A 24,579-nucleotide genomic window follows, 5' to 3' on the forward strand; every position below is an offset into this window, starting at 1 on the left:
TGAAAAACATATGCCTTTTCTTCTTATTCTTCATTATATTAGATCAGTATTGAAGACACAATCTCAATGCAATTGAAGGCAAAAGGCCCTTCTGGAGATAAAGACCACTTGGATACATTATCTCCATTAACAAAATGAGAAATAATTCAGATACAGTATTTTGATGAAAGTAACAAAAGCTAGATGATCAATTTACAAGACAATACAAGACTAATATCAACTTCACGGACTGCAGGAAGAAATATATACTATGAATGAACCCTGGAAGCCATTTAAACGGTAGTTACTTCTGTACAGCTAAATATGAGAATCCCATCTTCTAGGCAGGGAAATGAACCAGGAGTGCCAAACTTTTCCATGCCCAAGGACTACTTCATGACTTAAAATTCTAATCTACAAAATGTACAAAAGAGTGGAAAAGAGATATGATCCAGATGAGATGACTCTCAATTTGCATGTCACCCACTTCTCTGAACTGCGTGTTCATCCAGTAGCCCTTGGATCATACATGACAACATGATTCAAATGCCGAGGATGGAACTGAAGGACAACTGAGATTCATAAACCTACAATTCCATACCTTTTAGTATGTGCCATAGGGTAAAAGTGGATTCTCCCCACAAGGCATCTATTCCTTATGAAACATTCCTACCATGAAGCCACCATTTTCTACAGTATGATGGATCAAAATGGTCGAGGTAGTTTAGATTACATCCATCTCTATATAGGGGAATAGCCTATGTGGCATTCAACCTGTTGAACAGATGAGGAGGTAAATGGTAGTTGGGAGAATCATCATAAACATAATTTAACAGCAATTAAGATTTGTACCTTCTTCGCTAAAGGCAAATACACCTCCCAGCATATCATCATTGTCCCCATCTTCCTCGGGCTTTTCTCTCTCGCAGTGGCTGCTGCTGCTGTCTGCATCTGTAACAGCTTCAGTTAACTCACGGCAGTCATCGAGCTCTGATACTTTACAATAGCCTTCATGGAAAAATTGGGTAAACTCTAGTGAATTATGTGAACTGGAAGTTTCTGACTGTTCGGAGTGGATGTTGGTAATAGAAGTGTTTGAGACTTGATTGGTCAAAGCGGTGTTTGAAGACCGAGTGCCTGCAATCACTGGTCTCCCAGCACATGACAAGCTACTTACTGTAGTGGATAAGCCATTTACAATAGAGCCGTCCATAAGAGAATAGTTGTTCACGCATTTAGAATTAAATGACGCACAATCTTTATCAGCAAACTTTCTTGGTATCTGCCAAATTTGGGATGATGCAGACATGGAACCCACACTTTCATCTACCTCACAATGAACCGTTAAAGTTGAACACTGAATAGACTCAGGAGGAATAGCATTCTCCAACGAATGCAAGATAAGAGGTTCACAAGACCCCGCCATACAGTGTCCATCCAAATCAAGCAAATTTTCCGTGGTTCTTAACCCTAGAAGAGAATCGATCAATTGAGAATGTTAGGCAATCAGTTTACCAAGTTGCAAATAGTGGTGTGATATAACCGTAATGCATCCCTTACCAATATCTGATCCATATGCAATCGATGAAGGCTTAGAGTGATTAGTGATGGTACCCTTGGTGAACTTACCTCTAACTTGGGCAGTCTCTGATGACGAAGCTTCGCTTCTTCCTCCAGCAAGAACCCTGTAAGAAGCATCCTCCATGATGAATAACTTCACAAACTACTACCATATCTGTTTAAACAATGAAAATTTGAATATACTATTTACATAATGATGATGTCAAATATACAAAAGCCTGTTTTTTCTTTGGAGGAAGGAGAGGCAGCCAGCCCAAACTGAATTCATTAGGGTCATTGGCAAATGTTAATAATTAATAGATGGATAACTTTTAGAAACCAATTAGCTAGAGCTATAATAAAAGGTTTTGTTAGTAGACCTAGTCTAGTTTCTCACTGCAGTTGGATACTATTAGGAAGTTCATCTGTTATCTGCATTCATTATGTTCATTCAACCCCATATAAACCTTCAATTGTAGAATGAGCAACCCTCCTTCCCTTTTTACTTGGATGCTTATTTTCTAACACATAAAGTGATTTTCTTTTGCTGCTTCTGCTTATCTTTGTCCCAAACATCAAAGACAGAAAATATGGAAACAGTTAGTGTAAAGGCCCACTCTCCTGCAGATAGGACTGCTAACCAACCTAATTTCTTAAGTCGGTATACACCCAAAAACCTCGTATTTAGCTTCATTCTTCCCTTCTTCATCACAGAATTGCTACATCAAACCAACATTTTCAGAAAAATAAATCTAATCTTTGATGGCATAGATGTGTAGTTGCAATCACGTCACCGTATAGCCTCCTTACATAACAATATCAATTAAACTTTTGCATGATATAAATGCAGGCATTAGTTATGCAGCCTCGCATGAATGATTTAGGAATCTACCCTCAAGGCTGAAAAGGCTTATGCTTCAAGACAAGGTAGCAAGAAAATGCCTAAAAGGCTTCCACTTTAAAGATAGCATATGCATCTCACGTTCTTTCAAAGCTAAAGATACCTCTGATAATGATTTTGGAAGTAAAGAAAAGGCATGTTATCTCATTACATTTTATACAATCTCTTCATGGCTAAAAAGGATAAAAAAAATTTACAATATAAACAAATATAAAAATGATAATCATGTGCTTTTGAAAATTAACAACTCATTTGATTTGCTTGCCCTGTTCTTGTGGCCTTTGGCTCTCTGATCCCTAGTAAAGGCATGAAGAATAGCCTAAATGTGGAAGGCTCATAGAGATTATTGTTGACTATATTTATAATTGTTGAATAAAATATCTGAAGCTTGCACCTTAAACTGCCAGAGGCTCATGCCTGTCTTTAGGCTGAAACACCTTCCTTTCACTCCTAAACATTAAAAATACTGAATATATTAAAGTTGCATGGACACAATTTTAAGTGTTGGATTCCCGTGGGGCAAGTAAAATCATATCACTTAAACCTCAAGGAGGGCTTAGAATATTAGAGTTCAACAATTCTTACTCAATTTATAGTCAACGATAACCAAAATAATAAGATCATTATTTTAACAGACCATGAATCTTAATTCAGTATGTAAGTTACAAACGAACAAAATCTTCCATTTGTCAACAACAGAAGGTGGCCATTCACTTAAAGGAGAATGGAGTTGCTAGCAACTATGTCATACCGACACACACTTTAGGTTGAAGAAGCTATGCCATGGAAAACAAATAGAAGAGAGAAAGTGGACATGTAGTTCTTTATTCCTAAAAGGAGGGCCAACATCTATAAAGGAGGTTGATCCACGTAAACACCATCTGTCGGTGCGGAATACGAAGCTTTGCCTAGTTATTTTCAACAGGAGATAATCAAACACTATAATTAATATTGCATCTTATATTTTTTAGGATATAACATGAGATAAAGAATCCTGACTAAATTAGGAAAACAGGGTTGCTAATTGACAATTAAGATTTTGATTTAAGACAGCTACTAATATTAGGAAGCAAATGGTCAGGCTGGACCAGTCCCGAAAAATAGTCAGGTCGGGTCATCTTGTCAAGCCCAATGTGCAGGCCGATTCAGGATTTTAGACAGAATCAAATTTGGACAGGGACCAGATCAATCCTCATCTGGCTTGATTTTGGCCTTGTCTCAATAGTATGGTGTAACATCAAGCATAGATAGTATATATGCTATATATTTTATAGTATAACTAAAAAGTACAAATATAATATATATGTATATAAATAAATACATCAACCATATATGCATTTGAAATTTCAAATGTAATTAAATTAAAGCTATCGATTAATTACCAAATTATAGGGATTGTGTATGCCATATATAGCAAAGCTTTGAAATTTGAATAGTGATTAGATTACAGTTATCAACTATCTACCGAATATAAAGATTTTATTAGTTGACCTGCTTGATAGGTATGGAAACGACCCACCCAAGACCAATTCCTGAATTGAACTAGATCAAGCTAAGATAATTATGCATACTTTCATAGATCAAAACTTGTTCGGGTCAGGTGGGTTAGGCCTTAGTCTGGTTTTCTGTGACCAAGCCATGCCTGAATATGAAATAGGCAGGCAACAATGTCAAGTCAAACCAAGCAAAGGCCTAAGAAAAATTTTCAGTGGATCAGGTTGATACAACCTTGACCCAGGCCTGACCCAGTCCATTTACATCCTAACTACTATATTTCATGAAATTCTATGCTAGATAAAAGAATTTTCTCATATTCCCTCTGTATTCTTCTCATTTTTCATATCAGATGATGGCTCCCCCTACCAAGACCCTTGTAGATTCAAAATGTACCTTCCATTAAATAGATTTTCAAAGAAAAGATAATGAATTAGATCTTACACCATTTTGAACATCATATCAAAATCAGATAACAATAAGGTAGGTATACCACCCGATGACTTGGCATTTTAGTTTTACGGCTCGTTTTATTTCCAAGACAAGTTGCTTTGATTATGATTTCACATGCCAATTGTAGAGAGTTGGTATCAACTCAGCAGCTAGTCAGAAAAATCTACTCGATCTTTCCACGAGCCTTCCCAGGCCAGAGTCATGCTCGATGGCTAATCTCCTTTCATGGGAAAAGGCTTTGAGGGTGATGATTGCAATATCAAAATTAAAGTGGCTTCAACGCAGCAAAATTCATTTTTAAGAGAAACAACATGGTGATGATGCAGATCATGACAAGCAACTCCAACAACATAATGAGAAAGTAAAAGTTTTAGCAGACAACTAGTTATAGCTCGACACTTGTGAGATAGGCTGATAGATCAAAAGAAAAAGTTTTAGATAATCAATCATACAACTGGTGAAATATGAATAAACTTCAGCAGAAAATTAGATATAGCTAAACACTTGTGAGAAAGGGATAGATAAAAGAAATTTTGGCTTTTCCAAATGAAAAAAGGTCCACTGACAACATATGAGCTGAAACTAAATCATTTTCAATGAATTCAGAAAAACATAGGGACATCTATGCGCTTTGAATTACAGAACCTTCAACCTAAGAAAATGATATGGAGGCAAAGTATGCAAACAATCTGAAGCCCATCCTTGGATCAGGACCCTTAGGATGATAACTTCAAAACCTGTATTATGGATCAAACAATCCCTTGGATCATATAATCCATATTGTTTATGTTATTTACATATTAAACCAAGTGCAAATCCATTTTCTATAATTTGTTTAACTCTAGATTTTAGAATAATCTATTCATCAATAATTAAACCTGAACCCCATAAACTAAGCAAGCCTGTTAAGTTTTCTGATTTTTAAAAAGTAAACAAAAAAGAAAGTTTGGAGTTCATGGAGTAAAAAGAAAGAAGCAAATCTTCTTATTGTTACAACCATCTGTTAAAATTTAATTATTTTGCCACTGAGATGGTAGCTCAGTGGAACTGGGCCTTACTTCCAACCAAGCGGTTCCGAGTTCGAAACGCGCAGGCGTCGATTAAATTGTGGAGACCGGATGATCCCTGCTCGGACGCGTGGTCTGGGAGGGCTTATTGGTCCACTGGTAGCCTCGGTGATGCTAGGTGTGACGTACTCACATAGAGGGTAACTGTGCCGGAGCCCAGAGGGGTAATGAGCCGGGCCCACGGATGGGGAGGGTATGAGTAAAACCGGCCGGCGTGCCCAACACAAGGTCATTTCTGCCCGCATCGAACATTTTTCTGGCGGGGTGGGGGCCCAGTGGGGGCTGCCACGCGGGGGTGGGCTTGTCCCTTCCTCCCTCCTTCCCCTTTCGCCTAAGCAAAAAAAAAAAAATTATTATTTTTGAAGTAGTATTTACCTAAAAGGATAATTGAATTGATATGTTTTCAAAGAAGGTATATAAGACTTACTACTACATAGTTACAAAAGGTTTCTTCCAACTTTTTTCAGTTTCCCAGTTATGCCCCTATCTCCCATAGTAATTTTGTTTCCAAACCAGCATTGGTATTAATAAAATAGAAAGGAAACATATGTGATGTTGTCCCTAGGACAAGAGGGGTTATGAAATAAAGGCATGCAAATGGATACGTTTTATTTTACTTTCCAATCATATCCTTGCATCATATAGTAATTCTATTTTCAAATATAATAAGTTATGAGGCATTGTTACGAAAAAAATAAAAAAATACACTGAGGACTAATGGGGGAATATAAAGTAAGAGCAGACATTTATATGTATTAGTAGTCAACTCACCTAAGCCTTAATCTCAAACTAGTTGGGACTGGCTACATTAATCCTTTCCCTCCATTCCGCTCTATTTAGAGCCACAATCTTTGCAAGATGTAGCGATATCAAATCCTTTTTATTGCTTAATCCTATGTGATATTTGGTCTACGTCTATCCCTCTTTCCTTCTACATATACCAAATCACTCCTTCACACCAATGTATCTCTTTGCCTATGTTGTACATGTCCAAACCATCTAAGTCATCATTTTCTCAATTTGTCCTTAATTGGTGCTACCTCTACCTTTGTACGAATAATTTTCTCTTATTCTATCTTTTCTTGTATTATCGCACATCCATCTCAACATTCACATTTCAGCCACACTCACCTTGAGCGTAACATGCCGCACCATAAAACTTAGCTGGTTTAATGGCTATCAATTCAGACATCCATATGTATTAGTATTTGAATATTAAGAGTGGAATCCAACTGGGTTTGTGGGGGTGTTCAAGGTAGGAAAGAAACTATGTGATAGTATTAAGATAGTTTCATTGCATAATTAGATTTAGGAAAGAAACTATGCGATAGTATTAAGATTTGCAGTTATCCATGCAGGACAAATTATAAGCAAAGATTGATCGAACCCATGAATAGCTAATGGGCCATCTAATGTACAATTCTGATTAGCCCAACACTAATCCATTTTTAATGCTAGATCCCTGGTCAACAATCTAACCAAAAGCTGCCCCATTATAATGATCACTATAACAGCTGCATTTAATTTCAAAATACATAGTTATGGGCTATACTTAGAAAAATGGATTAGCCATGAGTAAAAGGAATGTCTCATAAGTTTGAATAGGGACTGAGAACGACGTATCATTTGTAATCTTAGATGCAAAAGAAGTTCTACAGTTATGGTATGTAGCAAATTTTCACTAGCTATCCAACTTTGGCTCTCATCCAAATATCCAGCGGTGGTTAATTTGGATATATTTCTTACTAAGAAGAGAGATTCCGTTCTTTTGTCATATATATGTATCTTAGTTTTCTAAGGATCCTATTCTATCATTCGATGGATTTTAGTTGCTCTTCCAGGGTTTATATTGAGAAAAGAGTAATGCTTACCAAGTACCAGCATGCCTAAGTAGTCTGAAAACAACCCTTATTTTCCTATATAAAAGCCCTTACGTCAGCACATTGTTTTGTAGCCACCATATATTGGTTTATGAGTCAACATGAAATATTTATTTATGTAATCTTCCTCCTGATGAAGGCAGTTAAATTTGGCAAATGAGCCTCAGTTACAACAGATAAAAAGTCCCTACAAACAAAATTTCATTTGATCCTGCATTGCTAGTTCTCATCCACCACACTGACATTTTCACAATGGTGCCCAACTGGATCTATTCTTAAAGTCACTAGGTGTTGGACAGCATTGGCCTGGGATTGGTCCCTCCCTCATCTCAATTCTGGCTAGGCTTCTTCTCATCGTAGTTCCAAAAAAACCAAAAAAGAAAATTTCACAAGACCACTACATACATGCTGCTTCTTGGCTTTTCTATTAGAAACTTCACCTAACCTCTAACAACTAATGCCAAGTGAAAAGTTGTCCATGTTTGCTGTCAAATTAATGAAAATATCCACGTTTGTGTACATGTAGAAGTCTACCTCTAACTTAACCCTTGTTTCATATTAATAGTAGGGCTCATACATGTTCCAAGGATGATGGGAACTTGTTTGAATATCTATTTGGATATGATATTTGCAACAAGGATTCCATTAAACATATGCAAGATATCCTTAATTTCAGACCATGACTCAGAACTTGCAGTGCACGTGACAGATAGAAGAGAAAGAAAGATTTGATGGATGGTCCTAATCCTATCAACTGAGAACATGCATTTGATAAGTGGTTGTTTAATGGCATGTGCAATACACATCCATAATTGAAGAACATATCTATTGGATGATTCTCGATCCCATCAAATGTTGAATGATATGTGGCATCTCCAATCATGACTAACTAAAGAGAAAGGATGGTTATATTTATTGAACTATTCATGATCCCATCAACAGTGAATGCTACTTTGCATGCATGATCATGACTAATAAAGAGAACAGGATATTCAGTGAATGGCTGTGATTCAAATTTGTTTGTGGTCTTGCTCATTGTAGATTGTCCTTGCAATGATTAAAAGGGGAAGACTATCTGATTGACAGCTGTAATTTAAGGGAAGTTAAGTGAGACAAATAAATCAGGGTCTTGGGAGGGGGCAGAGAAGAAATCTGTATGATTTCCTAACCTAGTTGTTATAAAGGTAAAGAACATTTAGATGATGCTTATAATTTAAGAGGAAAGAAGGGGAGAAAAGGTGGGACAGAATTGGGCAATGGAGATCAAAAACAGCTGCTTGTCACCAGCCAGTGTTTTTAGGATTGGGACCAAGTCGTAAAACTTGGGCCAGATTGGACTAGATTGTGTATCGAACTGTGTATCATAGTATTCTTTTTAATTCTTTTATAGAAATTATAAATATACAACAAATGTGAAAATTGCAAAATAGTTAATTATAAAGTATATAAACGAAGGCGAAAAAGCAATGAATATAAGAAGTGTAGCTTTCATCATCATACAGCATATAAACTAATTTATAACATATTGAAGGAAAGAATCATCATGCGTACTTATTCAAGATTAGCATTTTCGCATATGCTTCGCACTTGGGTTAATCAGCAAGGAACTGCTGAAAAAATAAGCATCCTCTATGGTGATTATATATTATAAACAACCATAACAGCTAACCAAATATTAATACAATAATATATATTCATATATATATATATATATATATATATATATATATATAATGCTTGTTCGATAATATATAATGCAAAATCAAAGTAAACTGTAAGCCATGCATGAGTAGTAAAATAATTTGTTACGACGGTTCCAGAGGCCCTCAATTTTGTTATGCAAACAAACATTGAGAGTTAATAGTTGTTGTTATCTTTTTGTTTATATCTCCAACATAAACTATTTCTTTATATTAGATTTTTATTGAGATGCAGAAAGATTAGCTGAAAACCTATTATTACTATGAATGGTCTTATTGGAGAATGAAAAAGCTATTTTATTATTATTACTTATAGTTTCCTATTATAAGAACTAATAATGGCCATTGTAACAACTAATATTTAATTCTAAAGAGGACTACTTAAAAGCTAGAGTGCATAAATAATGCTCACCTTTTTTGTTTAATTGATAATATTAAGTATCATTAGTATTTAAGAGAAGATTAGAAAATCTTGATTTTTATTATTTAGTCATACAGATAATATGATTTGGCTGAAAATCTTATTTTGGCATGTTATTTAGATATAATCTAGTTGTACAATTGTTATATAGAGTTCTTAGTAAAGCAATTCCTTCTTCTAACTCCTGACTTTTAAAGTTAGCATCTTCCTAATTCTGTATCTATTTTTGTCTTCTACAACCCAAGACCAATAGAGCAATGTTCGAGATAACTACCAAAACGATTCTAAATTATTTGTCATTTTGGTTTGAAATCCAACCATTTGCAAACATTATTATAAATAACTGAAAATGCTGTGGTCATTTGCATGTTGTCTTGTTATGAATAGATCTTATAAATTATAGTGATCTTTAAATAACATTTTCACTATTTATTAATTGGATTAATATTTTTAAATTAAATATTTATAGAGCAGAGAGGAAAAAGAAAGAAAAGAAGGGATAAGAATGGGATGTTTTTTTTCTTCCTCTTTTTGTAAAATTTCCTTCAACCTTAGAAAGGGAGATGATAACGTTGTAGAGGCTGCTTCCTCGTTTAATGACGTGGAGCAGCACTGACCTCATCAAAGAGCAAGCAGAAGGGTAAATGCGAGAGGAAAAGAAGGCCAGGAGACTCTAAGGTGCTTTACCAATTGCCTATAAAATTTTTCATTCTTCACATAATGCCCCGCTACTTTTTTCCATCGCTAGCCTTTTATCAATTTGAACTGGGAAAAAGGTTTATAAGAGAAGGAGGCATAAGATTGGAAACAAAAAAGATTGGCAGAATCAAATTCGACATCATTGAAGCCTTCAAATAAAACTTAGTCAATCTTAGACTCTTATTCTGTAATATCCTCTATGGGCCACAAATGTTATTTGGAGATACCATTTAGGCATTTTATTTTTGTAAATGTAATATGAGGACTGAATAGTTCTTGATATAGTTCTGAATTGTCATCTATTTGCTATTGATAATAGAACCTAGCTATAATTTGGTTGTACCAGACTCTCATTTTCATAATCTCCACCATCATTGGATAGTTCATTTAATGTATCTGTCCTCTCCTTGAACACTTATAAGGTATTTTTCTTAGATCTGTGAGTTTGTTGTTTCAGGTTTAGTTTGATCAGGTTCAGTGTGGGAATGCTTTGGAGCTTGACAAGATCTTTCCTTTCCTCATCAATTTTGAACAATTTCTTGTCATTTACTCCTCTCAATCTTTTTGCATTATTTATTTGTATAATTTTGAAATTTTGTTGCCATTGTACATTTGTACTTAACAAGTGATCTTCAATCTCTTTCGACTCACAAACCTCATCTAGTGAATGATTTGGCACTAGGGATGCCCGTTCCCACTTAATGTCAATTCTTGAAAGCCTTGTCATCCTATATTAAAGCCCCTCACCAATAAAATTAAACCAATATATGCTTGAGTCGACAAAAGCTGCATTAGTTCTTAAAGATTCGCTTTGGTGCCTTTTTTACTTTTGGCAACATCTCACTGTCCAACTAAGAGGGGCAAAAAAGAAAATAAAAATATCAGCTAATGCAATGGTTACCAGTTTTAGAGAGATAGAGATAGATCAATATTGGGATATTGAGAAAATAACAAGGGTGGATGCGGGGCTTAAGGGGTCATCTTCCAATCAGCATCCAGAAAAAATAAAAGAAATCATTGGATCTCTTTTGATAAGATTATGTCAAACCACAAACAAGAGAGACCGTTGGATAGCCTTTAGAATAAGAGTTAGAATTCATATTTGAATCCTATACTAATAAGAAGAAAATTAAGATTGCTTTCCAAGTTTATCCCATCAATTAGTTTTATAATAAATTGAGCTTCCACATGGAATGAGATCATAACTTCTCTCATGGTGGAATAGAAAAAATGATGGGAAATCCATTTCCAATCTATTCATATCAGAATACTAGTTTTTAACCTGTATCTCTGATCACATGAGAAACCAACCAGCTGCTACTTTCAACCTCACCCAATCAAAGTTCATGACCATCTTTGAAAAAGGGGGTACAGAAGCAAGAACCTAATTCTGACATGCCTTGACCTTTAAAATCCTCCTATCAAGTCTTCTATCACCAAGTTGGCTAATAGATAAGATATTTCTTCATACTCTTGCAATGCACAAGGCCCCTGCCATTCCAACTCCAGGAACAAATTCTTTAAAACTTTTTCTAGCTGCTGAGCTTCCTCCAGAATTAGCTCGCAATGATGCATAGATCTCACAAATGTTATGCCGATATAAAATTAGGCAACAGCGATTGAAGAAGTAGGTTCTTGCCTCAAAGCCCTTGGTTGCTACTATTGAATTTAACATGGCTGATCATAACTCTATTTTTCCCAGGCCATGCATTACTTCTTCAGGTTTTCGAATGTCAATTAGGCTCTAAAAAGCAGCCAAAATATACAAGCAACCAAAGTTCACATGCCCTTAAGCTTTGCAGTAGGGTAAGGGACTTTATGATCCATGCCGAGCCACATATGAGAAACTGCATCATTTGAAACATCCACCTAGGCCACATATGTGAGTACTTGAGTTTTTGGAGTCTGCCTGGGTGCCCACAATTCAGCCATCAGAAGCAACTAGGAAGTACATAAGCATATGCAGTTGCATAGACAGTTTTCTAGAACAATAATGATAATTGCTAGTCTGAACTATGTAAATGGGCCTATTTTTCATGTTCTTAGCATTAAATTTGGGCCTCGTAACTAAACCACTATGGGTCTATTAGTGATCAAAAACATTTTAATGAAAAAGTATTCACCCTTTCATTTGTGACAAAATTCTAAGACCAAAGATCTATAAATAAGGGTTACAACTTACAAGCAAGGTATGCCATTTCAGTACCAGGCCCCATACCGATGCCATCTGTCACTAGGTTGATACATCCGATACAGGGCCGGTTCGACGTACCGAGCGTCGGTACGTCCTCCGTACCATATACTAGTACCGAACCAGTATGGTACGATATGCCCCATACCGTCCAGTTTGGTATGGTATGGCGTACCATGGTTACAAGAAAAGACTTTGTAATATAAAAAGTATTAATTCAGGGCAAACCTACTTCCAAAGCATGAGGAATCTAAAGGCATGTTGATCATTTTTTTTAATCCCTACCCATTCGTATTTGACCATGTCATGAACTAGAAAATATCCGAAGTATAAACATCAGATTTACACATCTTCACCTAGGGATACTTGGCAAATGAGAATCTATTAGCCAGCCCTAAATAGTTAAGAAAACGCTAAATGTTTATGATTATATTGTATTTTCATGTCACATTAAGTTGCATAACATTGTACAATTTTTTTTTCAAGAGAGACAATTTCTGTTATCTCAGCTCTAACATCAAATTTAAGACAACATTGTTGAATTATCATCTTCTTTCCTCATTCCTTTCAAAATGTTTATTTAAGTTTTCTGATATTTCTACCCTGTTATCTGGATTCCTTGATTCAGCAACTTTATTTCAAATACATTTGAAACTGAGATTTAAATACTACATCTAACATTAGCACATCATCAACGAGAATTGTGATATCCTGATCCAAATAAATGGGAGGGGCACGTAATAGGGATACTATGTAAAGCGGCGGATAGATAAGATTTTCATGGTTCAACTTCAAGGGATTAAAAGAACTTTAATTGCAAATGATATGCACGATGCTTAACAAGTACACTATCTCAAAATAGTTTTAACCAACCAAAAACACGGGAAAAATATGATAAAGATAGGAGTCAAAGAAAATAAACCCAGAAAAATGATTTCATTGATATCAGAACTCACCTTTAGGTTGGATTCCTATCACCTTATACGCACACAGATATATATAATGTATGTATGTAGTAACACTTCATTGATATTCTAAGAAAAAAAAAATCAGTTAAATTTGAAAATAGATCTAAACTAACAAACTATGATTATGTAATCATATTTAAGCTAAAGAGGACACAAATTTAAAGGGAATTCCCACTTTAAAGATAGAGAGTTTTCGAGAAGTTGCATTCGGTGCTTAAAGGGCAACTTCTAACACAATCACAGGCATGATGAAGGAGAAGATACCAAGAATTAGTGGAAAACTTGTCTTCCTTATTGCCCATTTAATTTTCACAAACTAGCCAACTTTTCTCTCCTCATGTTCAGACTTGTATAAAAATTATCATCTCCCACTTTATCCTCAGTACTTACACCCTTTTTTTTGGGTCTGGATCACATTAGATAAAGAATAAGAAGAAAAAAAGTACCCAGATAATCACCAACAACATAAAGTGAACACAAAGATCCCAAACAATAAGGAAACACAGCTTACTGTCTATTCTTTAAAATAATACTACAGTCTACACATCTTTCTCTCCAAAATAAAGATCACACCCCTGATCAACTGAAATAAACATAGCATTACATGAAAACCCACTACACCATCCACCAACCCGTCGGGAGGAATAAAGAAAAGCAAAACCATCAAGTATGAAGCCTGCCTTAACAGGAAGCTCTCATCCCCAATTCAAGTGGACCACTACAGCTCGATTAGTTGGGTTTTGGAGTAGTGAATCATCTTAACTAATTTCCACCAGTTTGACACCTATCATTGTATTGCATAAAAAGGCCTAAAATCAACTCCTGAGTAAACAAAGAACATCATAAAAAGCTTCTTGAGCCACGACCCATCTGACTTTTACTAACCTAAAGCAGTTGCAAGTACAATGGCAAATTCAGGCACAAGTGGAGCTCCAAAAAGGACTTAAAAGCAGAACTTCTGGCAGAGAGGTGCATGCACAAGATTCTAAAGAAATTCCAAAGCAATCATCTTCACCAATTTTTGTATCCCTCTTGCCCTATAGTATTTGTTTCCTTGTCTCTTCTTCTTGAAGAGGAGGAGGAGGAGGAGGAGGAGGAGGAGGAGGAGGAAGAGGAAGAGGAAGAAGAAGAGGAGGAGGACAAGGAAAAGGAAGAAGAAGAGGAGGAGAGAGAAGAGAAAGAAGAGGAAGAAGAAGAAAAGGAAGAAGATGAAGAAGAAGAGGAAGACAAGAATGGCAGCATGCTTGTTTCTGATGGACCAGCAGCAGGGATGGAAGAAGAAGAGGTGGGAGAAGAGAAAGAGGAAAAGGAATGTCAGCAGTGGCAGAAGAACAGGATGACTTAGCAGATGGAGGAGGAGACCTGGTTGGAAGTTCTCTGTCTCATGACCATCCTTTGCTGCTATCCTTGCGGCCCTCCGTTGGATCCCTAGATCCCATCCCTTTTTCATTCTTCCAATCATTTTTTGGCCAAGAAGCCCAAAAAAACCTTATCAAAATCAAACTGTTGTGATTGAAAAGACCAATGGTATGCTTTTCTATGCTCAGGCTTTCTTCAAGGAGCTAAAAAGGCTCACCTTTTCCGAGCCTTTGCAAGGGGGCTGCACCTTGGGGTAGGTAAGGAGCTTTGGGTGGGCTTTACCTATGCCTTGTGCCTAGGGGTGCCTTAAGCGCGCCTTTAACAAGACTCAGTAATTCAATGAAATCATAGAACATTTCAATAAAAAGGTAGAGCTTGACACTTCAAATAGCTATATATCCATATTAAACTTAGGGGCTGTTTAACTGGCAAATTATATGATAACAGGTCCTTAAAATTTAAAAATATACATAGTAACTGCAGTCTGATAGCCTCTTGTAAAGCTCATTTTGAGAGGTGTCAACTCATTAGACCTAGAAATGGATAACGAATTAGACTCCCCATGATCCTTGAAAGACTAAAATCCACAAAATCAGGTCTTGTGATAGTTGATTTCTCTAGATTCCATGGCCAATCTGGCCCCCACAACTCCTCAATGCATTAAGAAGTGTTTTGTCTTCTTCTGCTTGATAGAGGACGGAGGGAAAAGAGGAGGGATCGGGGAAGTCTTTAAGGGAGGGATGGATTTTACATTCCCTTCCTGGTTGTAAATGTGGTTTTGTCAATACTTCTCAATTATGCTGCCAAACTTCCCTTCCTCATTACAACCAACAAGCCTTACGCAATCTAACTGCATTCATCTTGCCTTGATCGAGATCCCAACATTCAGCATCTTCATTATTTAACTTGCAAACATCTGCATTATTAAACTCAGAAAAGATGAGTCTTCAAAACCTTTTATTCGTGCTCACAACATACAACATGATGACCACCACCCTTCTTTATGAAAAATTTAATGTTATATAGTGTCAAACAAATCAAGGGATGAAGCTGCTACAAAGGATAGCGTGAAGCTCATGAGAAGAGACAATAGCATTAGCATAGAAAGCTAAATAGTTGACCAAGCTAATAATATAGAATCTAAAAATATCCAAGGTCAATGATTGTTCAACTCTAGTTTGATAATATGCAACTACAAGACATGACACTCATGCTTGAAATAGACTCTCGTCCGATTATAGACTAACCAAACTGATCTGCTAGATAATCTCCATCGTTTCTTGTTGAGGGAGAAGACTTGTCAAAGTTCCACCAATCCCAAACAGCTAAGATAGAGATATTGGTGGGTTGACCATGGTTTCATATCAATAGTTAAAAAACATAAATACAAAATTCCAGCAACTTTAGCATGTGGATAAAATATAAAATCCACAAAAGGAAATTTCAAGAGGATTCCCCATATCAAACTCAAACCATATATAGAGTATACTCAATTATTCAATATTTATGTATTTATGTTACCTATCACTCCAATCTGATTGGGAATAGTGAAATTGCTCGAAAACAGGCAGTAAATCCTTTCTCTTCATTTCAACCTCATGAATGGCTAACTTTTCAATCTCAATCTCTCCATTAGTACCATCTTCGAAAGATCTTCCACTAGCTCTTGATGGATCCATCACATAAAAACAAATCTATAACAAAAGTATTAAACAGTTTTTATTTACTCCTATTAATAATTAGGAAAAACTGCTAAACCAATAAAGGCAAAGACAGAAGAGATAAATACCTTAGATGTCTGCCATATTGGAATTCTCACACAGCTAATCTGCACTTCAGCATTGGAAAGGTACCAGTTGGGTCTTTCATGACTCTTTACTGACTCTCTACCAGCTATACCATTGGCGGATGACATAGAACATAAAGTTTCTTCATCTTCACAATCAGAAGTATCCATGATTGTCTCAGCAATCTGTTGGTTGTTGAAGACAACTCTAAGGATGTTTTCCTCTCTTTCAGGCCAATTAGATCTTCTGCTGACATCCCACCATTGAACTGGTTCAGCATTTACATGTAACTCCTCATCTTGAAGTTGCAAAAGAGAACCAGATCCAACTCTTGAGCTGCTACCAGATGACTCTGCACCCGAATATGGCAGAAGTTCATGTTGAATCACATGACCAGATGGAGAGTAAACCAAAAGATGCTCCAGCGAATTGGCCTTCGAGGGAATTGGTAGACTATCATGGTGTACAGAATTGTGGAAAACAGCAGCAAGAGCACCTGATGGTACAGATATCTTTCCAGCTGCAGAAGCTGCAACATTGCTAACCGTATTTAGCCAACCAGAATTACCATTTTTTATCCTACTAACTACAGAAAGTGTGACAGGAGGTGGAGGTGGATGAAATTGTTGATCTGTAGTGCACGATGAAGTTGACCACCATGGCAATGTGAGATTAGGAGTAAGGATTGGCTCATCACTATGAGGATTTTGCAGTTGAAGACTAGCATCACCGCCAAATGGAGATAATACAAATATATGGCAGGTTCCTCTGGATGAAACAATCGCTATCCACTGACTATAATGACTAAAACAGATGTCCTGTATGACCTAGAAACAGAAGAAAGAAAAGGACAGAGCTTAAACATAAATGAAATAAATGTTTCTACAACTCTTTTCAGATGAGCAATTTGTCAGGATCTTACAGCAGTCGTAAGTCCACGATACAGCTTGTATAGATGAACATGCGACAAAGTCCCATCATAATGCCCAGAACCAGAAGCATTAGGTCTGCAGGCTGGCACAATCCGGAAGACATTTATATTATGCCCATGTACAGAAGCTGTAACCAGAAGGGTACCACTAGGATCAAAACACAAAGCAGATATAGGACTAGTATGAGCCCTGAATTGTGAAATAACTTCTTTTGTAATGAAATCCTTGACAACAACCTGCAAAAGAATATTATATGTCATCAATTTTAATCAGAAAATAACTAAATGTACATGAATCTGCACATGGGTAATTCAGAAAGTGTATATTTGCTTGTATCATGAGAAAGAGGAAGCGAGCAAAAGAACACACACAAGATAATTGATTAAGAACTAACCATTCCAGCATTATCAGCTTCACTATGATGCATTGTTGCTGGAAGTCTTCCAACCCTCCTTGAATTCGACGACAAGGGAGAACTAGAACCATCAGGCAGCAGCTCTTGACAATATCTTGAAAGCGTTTTGTATCCCATATCCCCCAGGTTGAGTATTCCAGCAGCCAACTGTTTACCAGACTCCACTGCATAGCGAGCAACTAAGCTCCCGCTGCTAGGTGAGGATGATGGGCTAACACCTGGAGAGGGAGTAAGGTTCTGGGGACTGAGGCGCCCCGTGTTTGACAACAGAGGATTATTGGAAGCATAAGCTAACCACCTTGGACCAACAGCCATCGGACCGTAACCAATGTTAATCCCAGATGCTCCTTGCAATGGATAAGTCAGCACGCTGAACTTATTCTCAAGAGTAACTGCATCAAAGCAGTATATCTGTCATAAAAAAGTCAAGTTATCAGTAATGTTCAAATTCTTAGAGTCATCAGTCTCAAGTCTAATAATATAGATCGTGCATCATATATAATCATTTTTCAAATGAACTCAAATGCCTTACCTGGGCAGCAAGAGCCACAGCAACGATTCGAGGACTGCATCGTACAATATATACAGCAGATCGAAATCTCAAAACATGCACATAATTGTGAGATTTTAGTGAGTAGAACCGAACAACTGTGGGAGTGGGGACAGAATTTCCTGACTGAGGCTCACTAGTGCTCTCTGTGATCAAAGCACTCAGACGACCACCTTGGACCATACCTGAGCCATTGGTTTCATCACCAGCAACAACCAATAGCAAAGGATGTGATGCTCTAAATCCTTCACTGCCCTCAGACTTAGCAGGAATTGGCTGAATCTGTAAAAATGTGACTGGGCCATCACGCTTAGAGACCAGTTCACAGACATTAGAGGCATCCTCAACATCAAGCACTTGAAATCCATTGGAATACCCAAGAAGTAAAACATGCTTGAACGAAGATGGACCAAATTCAAGCTTGTCAAAGCCAGCCCATAAGACCTGTTGAGCAAGAACATGTTAGAACAGATCATGCTGTGATAAGTTAATTTCAGAACATCAATGTGAACCACATAAGCAGGAAACTAACTACAATGAGTGCAGAAAACAAGAGAAAGATGCAACATGAGGAGACTTCATCGTACATAGTAAGCGAACGATGTACAATGTATATAGACCAAATAAACAACAAACCAAGATAACAGATACAAATCTGTGCGACTATCAATGACAAGAGTTCCTCACTCTCCTCTCTTTTTTTTTCCCTTTTTGGAGAAATGAAATCCCTACATTATAATATGCCTTATTCCTGAACATCACATAGAAACCTAGTTCTTGTTAAGCAAAATAATGAAGATGAAGTAGCTTTTACAACTTATAAATAACTTATGCTGTGCACAAATTTTTGTGATTTCTCTTTGCAAAGCCATTGGAGCTGCCGTCACTAAAAATCTCTTTCCTAATCCATCTTTCAGCCTGTCTCTCATGTTCAGGAAGACCATCCCATCCAGGTCATCCATCTTTTCAATTCCAACACCTAAGCCAAGGGTGTCATGATATTCGATATTCTACTAAAAATCCCCAGATACCATTTATATCCAAATTGTTCAGGAGTCTAAGACCAATTAACAACAATCCAACTGTACCCATAGCAGAAATGATTTCATCCACTCGCATGCAAACAACCCAAACGCAAGAAGTGTATCAAATAAAACTTAAGAACAGTTTGCAACCCGCTAACTGAAAACCAAATTTATAAAATGGTGTAAAATTCTAGACCAAAAAACCTCTAGGACAGAAGGCTTGCTGGGATCCTAATGAAGCTTGATGGAAAAGGTCCGCAAGCATAATTCATCACATATAGAACAAAATTTATGATGCTTCATGGGCATCATCAGTGATCATCCTCCTAATGATATTGACGATTAACATCATTATGGGGATTTGGAAACTAAAGGAGAAAAATTAGGGTTCTTGCCTCCATATTCAAATTGAGGAATTGGTCAGGTTCAACAATGTTAAATTGGATGATGGTGTCTGAGGCTTTGATTAAAGATGGAATAACATTTTTCTTATCCTCTAAATCTACACTACTTCTTTAGTTCATGTCAGTAATCAAAAGGAGAGCTTGATAGGCACTTTTGAAAATGAAAGCATCAAGCAAGATTTGTTTTAATGACATTTAGATGTTATAAAATGCCCGAACTAAGTGCATCAAGCAAAGAGACAAAGCTTGTACAATCAAGTGTGATATCATTCATTTATACATAAAATGTACATAAGCTTGCAAATGGGCATGCTCTAGTTATTTATGATATTCTTCAACTTACTTACAAGCATATCTCTAACCAAACGTACAAGATTTTATAGTGGCATCATCACGTTTATGCATAAGTGAGACAATATGTGTAGCTTATATACAAGTTCAGATGATGGCATATGCGGCAAACCCCAATGTTCAAATTGAGAATGAAAAACAAAACGAAGTGATGATAAGGGAAAGTTATAGAAGAAACCAACGGAGAACACCTCATTGAAAAGACTTATGCTTAACTGGATGTACAAGTTTCCTCCAGGGCAGGGTTACCTGTGAATGAAACTAGGCAACTTAAATACTAATAGTAGACCGGTAACTTTACTCATCTTATAAACATGATAAAATAAATTAGATTGAAGACAAACTGTCAAAGCACCCTTATCAATTTGCTTGGTTCAAAGATTACAGGAGAATCTGATCAAGCATCAGAACCTCGTAAGCTTTTTAATGGTGATAAAATCACTGTTTACATAATGTGCAATGTTAATTTAGTGTGATATAGATGATTACGTCGAATTAGCTTTATGACAGAGCTAAGAAAAATATCCATTTCTACCAGCTCAAAAGTACAAAAACTCATATTTTTAGCCTAAACTGGTGAATAAAGTCCCCTCTTTCATGTGGGTGAATGTTGTCTTATTTGTGTTATGCTTCTTAGATCTTGCTTTGCCCGTGATAAAACTCCTCGCTGCTAATTAAATAATAAACTTAATTTGGATGACACACATTCAGCAATTATGATAAAATAATTTGATCAAAAATTGGCAGGAAATATTTTTGCAAACAGATTCATAAAATGTAAGATTCTTGGTTATAACTATCTCTAGTATGTTTACCATCTTGACACATTTTCATGATATGACAATGAAAAATATGTAGACAAGTGATCTTTAGTATGTCCACCAACTTTCTTCTTTTGTTATTTCTATTTCTACTGAGTACTCTACAAAAATGTAATCCAGGAATTTCATGTACAAAACCTACAGAATATCCAGATGTTAAAAATCTCTGGTTAGTGCAATCAGTTTCTTTTTTATTCATATCATCCAATATTCAAAATAACTTTTTTAGCAAATTTTTATGTTCCCCTAAAAAAGAAAATGTGTTAGCAAATTTCTAGCATAATCTAGAAACTCAGGTTAGCTTTTAAGGCGAACTGTTTGCAAATTGTTTTTTTGCCTTTAAATATATTAAACTTACTGTTTTAACTTTTAACAAGTTTGCAAATAAAAACTTCTACTCGTTTGTTACTTAACTCATTTTATGTGCTTTAATTAATTGCATTGTGTCTTATGTTTTAATTTTATAAAATATCCTAAGTTGTATGACATTCAGTGTTCACATCAAATCCAACAAAATCCTCCTCATATGACCAAATAACAAAACCTGTCTTCTAGAATATAGTGCCTAGAACTTTGCATCATTTACTTCCAAATGCCCTACATCCCCCTATACCTCAGTGACCAACCAAGGCACTCACAATACGTAAGCAGATGCAAAATTTCTTTCTCATATTCAACAATAATCGATGTCTTTAAAGTTTAAACACATAAAAACCATTACAGTAATGCATGAGCTTTTTGTGAGCATCTAGAGTTGTTCTCATTACTTAATACATGTTAAACCAAGGTTTGAATAAATCATATGTACTGCAGCATGTACTAGGCCATACCTAGCCCCAAACCAATGATATGTACTAGATCATACCACCCCATATCAGCAAACCATGAGTTCATATGGGGATGACCCATGGTATGCACCATTCAGATACATGACCATACACCCTTCTCCATATGCATTGAGCAATGAGAAATTTTTGCTAAGACATTTTTTCCTTCACAAAGGAAGTATAAGCCTAGCAAAGTAGCAAGGCTTCTTCCCTAAATTCTCTTGCCTTTCTATGCTTGTTTTATCAACAGCTTGTCTATTAGGGGGCACGAATAAGACTAGCATTACTAGGATGCAAGGTTCGCTGTACCGGTCGGTACCAGTCGGTACCAAGCGTACCGTACCCGTACCGATGGATACCGGTATCGGTACACCAATGTCGGTACGGTCGGTACCGAGCGTACGGTACCGTACCGACACTCGGTACGCCTATACTAGTGCGGCACCGGTACGGGGTTCGGTACCGGTACGGCGAACCTTGCTAGGATGCATGAATAAGACTTAAGAAAACATCTACCACCCATGGATAGCTCTCCCAATAGACATGCTCTTTCAGTCACTATATATGATAAGCATGTTATCTCAAAAAGGTGTAGATGTTGTGCTTTAAAATGCCTACAATATTCAATGTAACAAACATGTCCCATTAGTTGTTTTCCCTTTATTTGCAATGTCTCTTATAGGCCATAAAGGAGAAGGATTTCTAATGAATAAATGGATACCTTACCAAAGCATGTAATAGAATAAGAACATCTGGTAAGTGGACATCAAAAGTTCTTAAACATATCCATAGCATAACAGTGCATCAGAAAGGCATCAAACCGAAAGTTCTCTAGATGAAATAATGATGACACTTTTAAATATAGATTTACATGTGGATAAATGGACATGATAAGAGCAGATTTTTGGTAAATCTAGAAACTTGGCCTTAAATTGTAAACCTTTTGGCAACCATAAGGGGTAAAATTTTATGACCGGCTCGAAAATGAGCATCAATCCTTCATCCATGAAAGCCAAATACCTACCCAGGCCAACATTAAGCAAGAGAGATGACTGCCATGATACATTAATGAAATTCTTAACTTGAAAAGAAGTCTAAGAGCTAAACCAGGACACAACCTCGTAAGGGAAAAATAAAATGTATATGAGCATCAAAAGTTTGAGAAAATAAAAAGATTGAAATTGCTGCCTCATCATTCCATCACTGGAATACTACTTTGGACACCATGCAGTCATTGTGGCAAAACATAGAATCTCAAACCAATCGATCAAGTTGCATGCAATGATGTTGACCACAGACACCTTGATCTCAATTTACAATTTCTAAGCTGAAATTTGTGATGTACTGAGGATCCTTTCCACAGAATTCATAAGGACAGAATCACCAGATCTAGAGAAAGAAACTTCAGAATGTTAAAACTACAATAATAATGCTCAGAGTTCAAAATCTTTTTCCATACAAATGCAAACTGCAATAAAATCAAATAGCCAAACAAATAAAAGTATAATATTTTGTCCATTCCATTAATCTCTCCTAAATTTGGTAACAAATAAATGATAAGCTAGCTTATCCTCCTAATTTCCCTCTCTCTATCTGCTCAAAATCTAGTGAACCGTTTACTCTAGTCATGGAAAGCAGGAAAAAGCTTTCTTTTTTAAGCTAATCGCTCTAGAACATCAAGTTTGCCACGTAAAACCCAAGTAGGACCAAGTCCCTCTAATGCATCATAATTACATCCAAATCACGACCAGGAGTTACCATAAGCCCATAGATTCTAATAAGCAATCCCAGAAACAGCCATCCCCCCATGAACCACTCAGAAAAATTACAAACTGCACAAACCAGAGCATCAATTTCTGCCAATTAAAAAGCACAAAAGAGTGATCTAAACGAACCTGGTCCTTCTCATCCTCCGCGGGCACGGCGATCGAGGCCGCTACGGAAGCCCCCGCCGACCGGACAGTGGACGCGACCGACCCGGCGTTCGACGAAACCGTCTTCAGGCACGAGGAGATGATCCTCAGCGAGTTGGGCAGCAGCCCGTTCCTACCCTTCCCCCTCCTCATCCTCCCCACTCGTCCTCGACCCCAAACCCTCCTCCTCCACCACCACTGGCCGTCCCCACAACCCCTTTATTACTCCTACTCCTCCGCTGCCGCGGCCCCGCCTTCCCTACCAACCGCCCCCGCCCATCTCCGACACTCGCCGCCGCCGGCGATGGGAAATACCATCCGAGTTCCGATCTCCGCCGGCCGCCGACCGCCAGATCTCCGTCAGCTCCCGGGGTTTGACTTCACGGCCATATCTCTCGCTCTCCCGTCACGACTCCTCTCTCTCTCTCTTAACCCACCCCAAAACCAAACCCAAAACCAAAAACCATAAACCCAACCAATCTCTCTCTCCGTCCCTCGCTCTTCTCGTTCTCGTTCTCGTTCTCGCACCCCCAAGCAGAGAAATCCGTTCCAGTGATCCGCTGGCATCCTTAATTAAAGGATCCGTCCAACCCACACACACCCCATCAATCACCCCGATGGCCCCACCGAAATGGTTCGGTCCACGATACCAGCGGAGTGCCCTCGGGGCATCCGAAACGGGGTGCTTAAAAAATTCGGGAAGATCGCACGCAATGGGATTATTAGATCAGATCCTCTCCAAGCTTCCTCTATTCCATCCCACCGTTCATATATCCCATCTAATCCCTTTATTCCACGTTTATCCCCCCAAGCTAAAGCGATCGGGAATAGAGGGATCAGAGGGGGTATCACGGGATTGGACAGGTGGAATTGGTCGGCGAG

The 24,579-nt window shown here is 37.3% G+C and overlaps 1 protein-coding gene across 5 annotated transcripts; it reads right to left on the reverse strand.

Moving 5' to 3' along the window:
* On the reverse strand, window positions 1–24,239 carry LOC103721033 (autophagy-related protein 18g-like). 5 transcript variants are annotated; one of them, XR_003388296.2, is made up of 10 exons: window positions 23,680–24,224; window positions 18,339–18,800; window positions 17,786–18,217; window positions 17,382–17,627; window positions 16,462–17,286; window positions 16,194–16,366; window positions 1,540–1,664; window positions 832–1,449; window positions 581–753; window positions 1–496 (listed from the first exon to the last, which is right to left on the reverse strand). XR_003388296.2 is itself a non-coding variant. In XM_008811062.4 (10 exons), exons 3-10 carry the CDS (start codon window positions 18,537–18,539, stop codon window positions 749–751), a joined length of 2,625 nt encoding a protein of 874 aa, XP_008809284.1. In that variant the 5' UTR covers window positions 18,540–18,800; window positions 20,328–20,385; window positions 23,680–24,221; the 3' UTR covers window positions 1–748. The 5 variants fall into 5 exon arrangements, 3 of the variants coding, with proteins under 3 accessions (XP_008809284.1, XP_008809282.1, XP_008809283.1); XM_008811062.4 differs by adding an exon at window positions 20,328–20,385 and having other exon boundaries at window positions 1–753; window positions 23,680–24,221; XM_008811060.4 differs by having other exon boundaries at window positions 1–753.
* Window positions 24,240–24,579: the final 340 nt, after the last annotated feature.

The sequence above is a fragment of the Phoenix dactylifera genome, chromosome 13 (assembly GCF_009389715.1).
Source record: "Phoenix dactylifera cultivar Barhee BC4 chromosome 13, palm_55x_up_171113_PBpolish2nd_filt_p, whole genome shotgun sequence".
Classification (NCBI taxonomy): Eukaryota; Viridiplantae; Streptophyta; class Magnoliopsida; order Arecales; family Arecaceae; genus Phoenix; species Phoenix dactylifera.